This window comes from Fukomys damarensis, unplaced genomic scaffold (assembly GCF_012274545.1).
Source record: "Fukomys damarensis isolate Sample0158 unplaced genomic scaffold, DMR_v1.0_HiC HiC_scaffold_10, whole genome shotgun sequence".
Classification (NCBI taxonomy): domain Eukaryota; kingdom Metazoa; phylum Chordata; class Mammalia; order Rodentia; family Bathyergidae; genus Fukomys; species Fukomys damarensis.
Window position 1 is genome coordinate 26,020,316 of NW_022900922.1, and position 12,158 is coordinate 26,032,473.

At 40.7% G+C, this 12,158-nt stretch overlaps 1 protein-coding gene across 3 annotated transcripts in view; it reads left to right on the forward strand.

Annotated features, from left to right (window-relative positions):
* Dtnbp1 (dystrobrevin binding protein 1) overlaps window positions 1-12,158 on the forward strand; it is a 110,003-nt gene that overhangs the window by 94,382 nt on the left and 3,463 nt on the right. For all 3 annotated transcript variants that reach the window (XM_019207327.2, XM_033761907.1, XM_010622901.3), the window contains one exon: window positions 6,204-6,359. In XM_019207327.2, the coding sequence (XP_019062872.1) occupies window positions 6,204-6,359 (156 nt within the window). The remainder of the gene's footprint in view (window positions 1-6,203; window positions 6,360-12,158) is intronic.

Here is a 12,158-nt window from a genome sequence, read left to right on the forward strand (position 1 = left end):
CTACAATGAAAATACCAATAGAACTCTGCAATAAAAGTAACCTTTGCATCAATCGTCATACCCAGGGCAGTCCTCACAAATGACAGCTACATACTCCATGCACACATCTCACTTTCAATGACAGCGCATGTGCTTAGTTTTTCTTTCCTGTGTGGCAGGACATTCTTCTCACTCTCTTCCTGTTTGGTCAAGAGCTTCCTACTATATTATATAACATACACTTGGGAAAATCAGATCTATAAAATAAAATATCAAATATTAATGAGTGCTTAGAATAGACATCACCATTTTCACATCAGCTGTGCACTTGCTTACAAAACCTAAAAAATAGTATCAGAAATAAATTCTTATATGAAAATACCCACAGAACTCTGCAACAGAAATATGCTTTGCTTCAGTTTTCACACCCAAGGCAGTCCTCACACATGACAGCTGTGTGTTTCATCCACATGTCTTGCTTATACTGACAGCACATGTGCTTAGATTTCCTTTCCTATGTGGCAGGACATTCTTGTCACCTCTCTTCTCTTCTTGTTTTGTCAGGAGCTTATTATATTTTACAACATTCACTTAGGAAAATGAGGTCAATAAAATATCAAATATATAATGAGTGCTTACAACAGACATTAAAATTTTCTTATCAGCTGTGCACTAGCTTACAGACCCTGAAAAGCAACATCAGAAATAAAAACCTATGTGAACTATGATATAAATACCTGTAGAACTCTAAAACAAAAATAATCTTTGCCTCAACTGCCTTACCTAAGGCAGTCTTCACACATGAAAATTGCATGCTTCGTACATGTGTCACTTACACTGATAGCACATATGTTTTGTGTTCCTTCCTTTGTTATGGGGCACAGTTGACATCTTTTTGGTTTTCCTGTTGTGATAGTAGGTCTTTGTGATGCTGTACCTGCCTGTTTACCTGTTGGCTCAAAATTGTGTGCTGCACAATTTTTTCCCATAGTTTCCTGGGCAGAAATATTATGTTTTTCCTCTGCTATAAAGGATCTCTTATGATTTCCAGTCCTAATCCTTTAAGAAAATTTCTCTGTGGTATTTTGCACTTGTCATGTTCTTTATAAACTTATCAAATTATTTATGCCACACATGTTTAGGATTAAAACACAACCATTGGCCAATGCTTGTATTTCTAGTGAAATCATAGTTGCTGCATAACTCATCAACAACATCTACTTTGCCTTTGGTTTTGTTGTAGAAAATTTCCATCTCAGACTTATGCTTTGTTGAGGTTTCCCTATCAGTATTTCCATCATGGTGCAATGTTGACATCAGCAGTACTAGTTTGTTTTTCTTTACCGTATATGAGGTCATATATGAGAAATCTTTCTGAAATCCAAAGATTGTATTATACAATTCCCTATTTTGAAATTGTAACATTTCATTTAAAACTTCTGCTTTGTTCCTGCATACAGTTCCTACGCTGGTCAACTTGTACTCTGTTAACAAATGTAACATCGATTGGAAAAATAGTAAAGCAGTTTTTGAATGGCACATGCCAGTTAGTTTAAGAAATGGGAGCAACAAGTGTGTTCATAGCATCATTCAGTTTATTACTATATGACTAAGGACCTATTGGCTGAGTTGCAGGGTAAATGTCTAGATTGGAAGCATAATAAGTTTTTGCATCTAAAAGAGCATAAAGTTTTATGCCATATTTTGACCCATCACTTTTCTGTAACTCTTTTACATTCCTCTGATTACCATGAAAAAACCCTAAATACAGCAGACCTATGAATGCCTTCAGTTAAGCTAGCAGGATGTCATAATAAATACATTTTTAATATGGCTATTGGTGCATACAGAACATTTTACTTACATTTCAGCCTTTATGGTTTCACAGCATCTTGGAGCATTTCATCTGTTGCAATTTCCAACAATTGTTACAATTGAATGGCAGTGCTGGCATTCTGTCCAATAGATTTTACCCCTGCTAAGATCCTCACTATATTTTCAGACCTAGTTCTAACATGGGATCATTCCATTTGGTTGCATGACCATTTTGCAATATTTCTGTTAGTCAAATATATACCCATATTGCTGTTTTCTTCATCATCTGCATTCCCTGTGTCTGTCAGTTAATTCTTGCTCCCTTTGACTGTCACAAGAACTTTGACATACATGGCCAAAGTCAGAGTCATTATCATCTTCATCATCTCTGCCTGAGCAGTCTGATGATTCACTTTTGACCTTCTCCAACACTTGCAAATCTGGTTTTTCAAATGGCATTGTACTGAATTGGGCTAATTTTGCCAGAAAAAAAAAATTAAAAGAAAACTTCAATCCAGAGTGCACAGAAATTTATCAGTAAGCATTTCACCTGTTGCTATTTTGGAGCTCCTGTATGTACCTTGCTGTCTGTCTGCCAAGTGGATGAATGCACAGATGGGTCCTTTATCCAGGTACAGCTACTGTGAGTCCCATTCCCATTCCATTACAATAAAATACATGTTTTCATAACAGAAGGGTGGTAAGGGTATATTTTACCCCGTTATGCCCAGGTAAGCATGCAAAATTTGTTATAGCATTACGTGGGTAAAAAATCCTGGTTTGACACTTTTGTGTACATATGTATACCTTGTTCATTGTACCAAGTGAGTAAACACAAAGATTGCTTTCTGAGTTTTCTGTATCCCCCAGTATCTTTCTATAACTACTGAGACTCACAGCCAGCTACTATTATCCTAAAGTACAAAACTTTTTTTTATTGAGTTTATTGGTACAATCTAGGTATACAGTACAGTTACATTCATCATTGGGATTCTGTAAAGACATAATAGGTCTTGATTCTCATTTTTTCCCCTTGTCCCTGCCCTCCCTTCACCCCCTCCTCGCCTCCCCGTTTATAAACACTTTATTTCCATTTTTTCAGTTTCTCATATTTTTTTCCTCTCCCTTATTACCTTTCCCCCACCCTTCCCACTTGCCCTACACCTTTAGCCCTTTACTTTCTATTTCACATTATTAATTATCTCTTTAGGATCCTGTGTACTATTATAGTTTTTCACACCAAAGAAACTATTTGGTATTTCAGTTAAAGAAATCTCTGTACGAACATTAAAAATAGGGAATCCTAAAATAAAACTAAATAGGAAAGTAAAAGAGGAAAGGCAATGATGTAACATTAAAATAATCCTTAATTCTGGAGATGAAAATGGTCCCTGAACGTATTTAAATTGCTTCTTGCTCTTATAGTCTTATCTTATTCATTTTTTCATTATTTAGAGAATACTTTATGAGTTTCTGTAATCAAACCCACGTAGATATGACCTTACATGTTTAGTACGATGTGTTACCCCTGTACACATGGAAAAAAAAAAATAAAAATAAATTAACATTTCTAGACCAATATGGCTGTCCATTTCTGTACAATGCCAACTCAACACAGTAAATTGGGATGACTTTTTCCAAAATTGGCAACACCATTAAAGTTTCCCAAAATTCAATTTATATATATATATATGCATATATATTTATATTTATATAAAAAGACTAATAATAGTATGTTATACATCGATAACAGCAACAGCTTTTCCAGGTTCTGCAGTCATCTGAACAAAATTACAGACATTCAGCACATACCATTAAAAAAAAAAAAACAAAGAAAAGAATAATATCCAGACAACAGCAAAGTTCTGTTGCTGCTGTGGTACCTGGCACCATTTTTTCTATTAGCCTCTTAGTCATCATCTGGAAAGAGAACATCTTTCTAGAGTAATATCATTAAATGTAGCTCTGATAAAGCACGGTCTCTACTATGTATCATAAAGCAGGTACAAGATATTTTGCATTCATAGAGGTATGATACAGTACTGTCCTACATCAATAATACTATAATCAGTTTTGGTTTGAAATTTACTTTGTCTGCAAATAAGATTGCTACCCCTGTTTTTTTGGGGGGCTCCTGTCACATGGAGAATTGTTTTCTATCTTTTCACTTTCAGTCTATGGGCTTCTTTTTGTGCTAGGTGTGTTTCTTGTATACAACATATTGTTGGATTTTGCTTCTTATTCCATTTTGCCAGTCTATTTCTCTTGATTGGTGAGTTGAGGCCATTGACATTGCTGGTTATAACTGATATGTACTGACTTATTATTGACATGTTATTGGCCTTTAGTTGACTCTTTTTACTTTTTCACCTTCTCCTTTTAATTTCTTGCCTTGCCTATTTGATTTGCTCTGTTGGGCCTCATCGTGTTGTTGCCTTCATTGTCTTTTTCTAGGATCTTGTTTAGAATTCCTTGTAGTGCTGGTTTGGTATTCATGTAGTTTCTCAGGTGTTCTTTGTCGTGGAAGTGTCTTATTTCCCCATCCATTTTGAAAGAGAGTTTTGCTGGATACATCAGTCTAGGTTGGAGGTTGTTCTCTTTTAGTTAAAGTACAAATTTTTAGTAGAAGAGCACGTGATGGGTTGTTATAACCTGATGTTATTCCCTTAAGGGAAGGAGCTTGGGTTATCCTTTTTAGATTCTTCAGTCAACCAGATTTAGGCAGCAGCTGGGATTCATACACCTTGTTAGGAGTCAGCCCATATTGCCATGGACCACATAGCCATGGCCTTGGCAGTTTAAAACCAGGCAAACATATCATTCTCAGGCTGGATCAGAAGCCCAGCTTTCTGGGGGCATTGAAGCCCAATCTGCTCAGAGGTTCATGTGGGGTTTTGCCAGAGTTCTAGTCCCTTGTAGTTGTGGTGCTGATACTTGTCCACTGGGATGCTCAGCTCCCATATTATCTGTGATATAGCCCCCTCCATGGTGACAGAGAATGGCCAGTGACAGAGAATGTGCCTGTGTCAAATTCCTTTTGTACTTCTTGTCTTTCCCTTGGGTGGGCCAGGCTCACTTAGATGTCCATCCTTTGTAAATTCAGCTCTGCCATAGAGCATTACAGAGACATGGGGTTACCTGTCACAGTCACCATCCTTGGAGTTATTCAGGGGAAGCACACCTAGGAGCAGAGGGATGGGGCTACATTAGGGTTCTGCCCACATCCAGTGGGAGGTTCGGAGGACTTAAGATTTAAAAGCAAGTCTGGAAATCACTCTTGGCCCATCCAGGGTGAGTAATGATAAATGTTTTCTTATAACTTTAAGGATATGCACACTGTGACTCTTCTTTAAATGTCAAGTTGAAGGGTGATTAATGAGTAGCTGTTACCTGGTGTTACTGGAGAGGTCACTGCTCTTTCATTCTACAGTTCTTTCATCTTATTTCATAGAAGTTTCATATTGGGTTAATTTTTCTAAAATTTTCAGATGTTAATTGATTTCAAAAGTTAATTGATTAGCCAGGATTCATGGTTGATAAACAGCAAAGTTGTTTGCCAGTTTCTAGCACTTTCTAATACTCCACAATGGCTGCATATTTAACTGTTTTTACTAATTTTTTCATTGTAAAATATGCACAGCATAAAAGTTTATCATGTTACCAATTTTTAAATGCACAGTGGTACTAAATACATTCATAAGGGTGTGCAACCCTCACCACTATTTATCTCTGGAACTCTCTTGGTTCTGTGAAATTGAATCTCTGTACGTATTAACTCCCCATCTTCCTGCCCCGTTTCACCCACTGGGAATTGCCATTCTACTTTCCATCTTATGGATTTGGCTACTCTTAGCTTCCTCATATACACTGAATCTTTTAGTGCTCATCGTTTCATGATTGGCATATTTTATTTGGTGTATCTCCTGAAGGTTCACCCTTGTGCTTGTATCAATTTCTTTCCTTCTTAAGATTGAACACTGTTCCATGATTTCATACTCTCAGTTTTTATCAAGGGCTACAACATGCCAGACATTGAACTGTGGTCACAGTTCTCCAGGAACTCCCAAGTCTCACCTTGTATCTAATTCATAAGTCAGCTGCAACTGTGAACACAGTGATGTAGAAACATCAGGATGGATTAAGACACTTGTTAGCCCAGGAGTCACTTGGGAAGTTGGTCCAAAACATGAGCAGGTACTTGTCATCGAAGAGTGGGTGACATTGGTGGGGAGGGTCAATAGAACACATAAAGCCGTGGAGTGACATGGAGGATGCACAGCTAAGTGGGAGGAGGGTGGTGGAGGTACTGTCCCTGCAGTTGGGCACCATCCCAGGCCACTACAAGCCGTGTGGCACCATCACATGGAGGTGTGTGTGCAGGCCCTGATTCCAGTGTTGTGCTTCCCCAGCTGAGCTGGATGCAGAGCATGCGCAGAAGGTCCTGGAAATGGAACACGCCCAGCAGATGAAGCTGAAGGAGCGGCAGAAGTTTTTCGAGGAGGCCTTCCAGCAGGACATGGAGCAGTACCTGTCCACAGGTTACCTGCAGATCTCGGAGAGGCGAGGTGAGTGGGGACAGTGGAACAAAGTCCCCAGGAGTCCATTCTGTTAGTATACACCAAGTCAAAGTGTACACGCCGGGGCCCATCTGCCTGGTCCTTCTTCTGTCTCTTCCTGTACTTTTAGGTTCTAGTTGAAGATTTAAAAAGCAAAACAAAACAGAAAAAACTTCTAAAGTTACAAATGGTAAGCTGGACGTGTGGTGGTGCACGCCTGTAATCCCAGCGCTCGGGAGTCTGAGGCAGGAGGATTGGCCGGAGTTGGAAGCCCACTTGGGCTGCATAGTGAGTTCAAGGCTAGTCTGAACTACATAGTGAGACCTTGTTTCAAAAAAAGAAAAACAAAATTAAAATTAAATTAAAAATTATGCTTACACAAAATTGGGAAAATAATTTTTAAAAATTTATTTTCTTAGTTATTTATTTGGTGCTTGGGATTGAACCCAGCACCTAACATATGCTAGACAAATACTCTACCATTAAGCTGCACACCCAGCTGGAAAAAACATTTTTAACTGAAAAAAGACAAGTTATTCATAATTCCAGAGCAGAGTAAAACACCTATTACTGTTCTAGTGTGGTACTTTCCAGTGTATGTTCATGAGTGTATTTATGTAATTGATACCAAACTATACATCTGTGTGGTTTTGTGTTGGACTTTTCTGAATACTGTATAAGGTTCTTCCCCCCATTATTAAAAATTCCTTGAGGGCTGGAGAGGTAACTCAGTGGCAGAGCACGTACTTAGCATGCATGAAGCCTGGGTTCAATCCTGGGGGTTGAAGAAAAAAATTCATTGACAGGGTATGGTATGTTTTACAGGGTGCATCTTCCTCCTCAGGAGGCAGCCTATCCTAAAAACACAGCTGTCCTTAGTATCCCTAGGGGCCAGGTTCTAGAACCTTCTGCATGGATACCAAATTCTGTTCAAGCCTCCTTAGAGAAAATGGTGTCATATTTGCATAGAACCTCACATATCCTCTCATATGCCTAAATCATCCCTAGATGGCTTACACGTAGTACCATGTACATGCTGCATGCAGTTTTTATACCATACCCCTTAGGGAATAATGCCTAGTAAAAATGTCTGTACACATTCAGTCCAGACACTACCACTGCAGATCTAACACATTTTCCACCCAAGGCTGTTTCACTCTGCAGCTGTGGAACCCATGGATATGGAGAACAGCTAGTTTTGATCAGTTCCTGTGCTGAACATAGAGGTTTTTACCTCTGTGACTGGTGCTGTGAAGGACAGCTAGATGCAGAAGTGAATGAACAGGGGCCCAGGATTTAGCTCAGTGGTACCATGCCTGCCTTGCAAGCGCAAGGTCCAGAGTTTGATCTCTGGTACCTGCCAGGGTGTGGAGGGGAGTGAACAGACTAGGGGAGAAGTAGATGCTGCACGGTTTCCTAAACACACACACACACGTGTGCACACACAGGTACCAGCAGGCAGCCACACAGCCTGTTGCCTCAGGCAGCTCGGAGATACAATCAGGGCTCTGTGCTGAACATCTCAGTGTCCCAGGACCCCTTCTTCCCAGGTCTCTGTACTCACCCTTCGCCTTTTCCCTACCCCACCCCTTTTATCTCTGTCACACTGCCTGTCCTTTCTTTGTCATACATGTCTCCTCCCAGGAAAGGCTAAAGAAATCAAAGGGTGAGGACAGGAAATACTGTGGAGAACAGGTGAAAGTCTTGTCTGGGTGCCTCGAGTGTGCAGATGCATGCAGCGGTCCATTCAGGTTTCCACTTGCTGCTGTTTCCACTTCCGGGGGTAGTACAGGTTAGGTTTTCCATCTACAGTTCCAGTGCCAGCCTCTTCCCGGGTATTCTGATGGCAAAGGTCCAACTGTGGTGCTCAGTGCCCAGGTACTTCAGGTGGGCTGGCTGCACAGTACAGTCTCTCCGGCTCCTTAGAGAAGAAAAGAGGGCATGGCAGGTATTTGCATCCTGTCCTGGCCACTGTCTTGCCTCGGGCTGCCGTAACAAAATACCGTAGACCAGGTGACCCAAATGATGGAAATGTACTGCTTGCAGTTTTGGAGAGCTGCAAGCAGTTTCTGGCAAGGTGGGGGCCAGCAGATGACCTCATCTAACCCACAAACCTCCTGAAGACCCCATCACCAAGGCTGCAGCAGCCTCCACAGCTGGCCAAGCACAGTGCCAGGCCAGGTGTGTGGCAGTGCCTATTAGACAGATGTCAGTTAAACAGTAAGTGGTTGGGTCTTTGTGGTTTTGAGCATCTCAAGAAAGAGTTTGGCTCATTCTTTAAAGGGTAAAAAATAATAATAATAATAATAGAGCTGGGCATATCTTGTGAGTATGTAGTTTTAAAGTACCGATGAAAAAAATATCAGGCCTCAGGATTTTCAGCTTCTTTGCCTCAGCAAGAGCTGACGAGACCACTGCATGATCATCAGCTCTCTCTGGACTTCCCAGTCTGACCGTCACACCTCCCTTTCAGAAGGCGGCCTCTTCATCTCCAAGGATGAAAATGGGGAGTCTAATTTAGATGACTCAATCAGAATTAAAACTCTGCACAATAAACATGGTAGTTTGGACTCATTCCACTGAATCTGAAATAGAAGTCAAAGGTTGCTAAGGCAAGCCATCATTTTTAAATTAAGACAAGGCCGTGGAAAGTTGTACTCAGAAAATAACCAAAGGAAAGAAAGGGAGAAGGCCCATCTGTAGCCACCTGGATGTCGTGAACTGGGTGAGCTGGAGAGCAGGGGCTGCAGAGCCAGGCCCTGTGTATGTGGGACACCACAGGAACCTGTCCCACCTGGCCCAGTGATCTTCTCAGGAAAGATTTCTTACTGCTTTTGTCCTGTGCCAAGTGTCAAGATGTCCTGATCACCACATCACTGTGGAGAGGGCCTGCTCTGTTTTCTTTTCCGGCTCCGTGATCCTCAGTTAGATGTTGGGTCTCTGGTAATTGCTAGGTCAGCAGATTTGACTCTCCTGAGCCAGGGCTTCCTCTGTGCCTCAGTCCTCTGGGGCGCTGGGAAGAGAATGAGGTCATGTTTCTGCTAGTGGTAACGTTAACAACAAAGGAAAGACAGAATTAATAGATAAAAATGCACCTGTACTAAATTTACTGTCCCCCCAGAGACAAGCTAGAATGCAAAGATGACCTAAAATATAGCCACTGGCTTATGATTTTATCTGATATAATTATCTCCCCATGAGGGTTTTATTTAGAGCTTTGAGAGTTATCATCATCCATTCATGGTTTTCAGTTTAACTAGAAAGTATTTTAAATATTTAGAAAAGAACTAATGATAATATAACATACCCACATTTCCAGATTTAACGTCATTTGCTTCAGATCTTTAAAGAATGTTACAGAAAGGCATAAGTAATTAATATCCACATACTCCCTGAAGAAATGAAATTTCACCAACCTCAAGTCCCCTGTGCCCCTCTCTGATCACCTCCGCTGCTGGTCCTTACACACAGGTGTATTCCAAATGAAACAGTCACAGAAGTAGTACTCCAGGATGTGTGTTTTTATGCACATAAGACAGACATCTGGATTAAGCATCCATGTTGATGATTTCAGCTCAGACTTGATTTACATTCTCATTTACACTGTGCAAATAAATACACTGTCGTGTATTCATTACTGTGTTGAGTATGTGTTCATAGCTTTTAAAACTTTATTAAAAACAGTGCTGGTGCGGACATTCTTATTCTCTCCATATGCACGAGGGCTGCTTTGGGTCAGTAGCTCTCCTACAAGAGCAGCCTCACAGGCCCCGAGAGGGCCTAGACCCAGCTTCCTGTGAAGGTCTGGAAGGGGCCAAGGACTCACATTATATCAGCACATTGCTGGGTGATGCTGAGGCTGATGGTGTGGGGACTGTGCTTTGGGAATCACTTCTAAGGGAGTAACTACTCGTCATGTGACACACGTCATTTTTACTAGACTCTGCCATATTGTTCGCTAAAATATATACCAGTTTATCATCTTCCTAGCTATGTGTGTGCTGATTACATCTTTGTCAACACTTCATGGTGTCAAATATTTATTTAAATTTTTTGTAAAAAAAAGGATGAAATGTTATTTTGGCTTTAATTTTATTTTCCTCAATTTCTCGTTTTTCTCTTTGTCTTATTGATTCTTATGCTTGTGATTGTTGATCTTCACTGATTCTCTGATGTATGTAATATCTCACTTACTTTACAAGTGGACTTTGCCAAATCACATGCTTGTGGTAAGCCGCTTTTCCACTTTTGTTCATGGTTTGTATTTTAAGAAATCCTTAGCTCCAAGTTAGAGGGACACTCTACTCTATTTAGTCTGAGTTTTGTTTTCTTTTTCCTGTTTGCTTGGTGCACTGCCAGTCAGCCTGTGTCACAGGGGGGAATCCCGTGTTCATTTCCTCTGCAGAAATGGCACAATGTCTCAGCACTCACAGCACTCGCATCTCCCGCACTGCTTCCTACTCCTGCCTTCTCTCCCTGCCGGGATCCAAGGATTCCTCTCCTTGCCATTCCATTGTTCTTTCATCTAGCCCTGCATCAAACCAGACTGGCTTATAATGACTCACGAGGCAGCAGTTCCTGGCCATTTTGCTTGTTGAGACTGGGGTAAGAGGTGCCATAGGATGGATCTCCGAGGCAGAGGCCGGGTGCTGTCTCCCTGTCCACATCACACAACGGCCCTGTGTGAAGAACTTCCTGGCCCTGCACGTCCTCAGAGGTGGGGAAACCCTGCTTCTTAGTTCCTCCCACCCGCACCCCCGCACAGGTCATTTTTCTTCAGATGCCGCAGCTGTTCTTGGGGCTGATCCTTTTTTGTACGAAGTCTCACATTCTTGGAAAAACCCTGTCCAGAGTTGTCAGAATTGCATTGTTTCTGGACTGATAAACTGCGAACTGGCCTCCATGGGGTTGGGTTTTCCAAGTCGTGTATTAATCCCGAGTGGTAGAAGATGCTGCTTGGGACCTGTGGCTGCTCTCTTTAAAGGACTGTTCTGATGGTTATGGGAGTTTCTGTTTATAAGCTCTGGCACATTTTCCATGGAGTTGTCTTTAGTTTTCAAGTATTTACCATAATACTATCCACAGAATTATTTGTTGTATATGTTTAGGTTTACTTTTGCATTCCTAAAATTACTAATTTGTGCTTTTTTTTTCCTCTGTTCATCTTTAAGTGTTCTTCCCTCAGGAGCCAGGCTTTTGGTAATTCATTACTGTTTCCTTCATTTTTCCTCTTTAGTTTGCATTTCTATGAATATTTGTTTGATTTTTGGTTAAGGGATTCAAAGCTATGCATTTGTTAAGGTATCATTTTAGCTGAACTCCACAAATTTTTGTAATGAACAGTATCTGAGAATTTAAATTTTTCATTAAGATGCCATGTTTTGTAAACTGTTTTTAAATAATACTGGAAAAACTTCAGAAAATTATTTTTTCTAGTATCTTTTGGTTACTGATTTCATTATGATTGGAGGGTGAGTTTTTCCCCATTAGTAATTTTAGGACAGCTAATGACACTTACCAAAAATAGTCCCGCAGTTCTGAATAATCTTCTGGATAAAATCAGTCTTAAAAGTTCTACTCTTGGGCCGGGGATTTAACTCAGCAGTTCGGTGGCCTGCCTCGCAAGTGCAAGGACCTGAGTTTGATCTCCAATACCAAAACAGAACAAAAGTTCTACTCTTGGGCCAGGGAGTTAGCTCAGTGGTTCCACAGCCTGCCTTGCAAGTGCAAAGGCCCAAGTTCGATCCCCAGTACCAAAAAAAAAAAAAGTTCTGCTCTTTACCCAACATTGTTTTTGCCCTCTTCAAA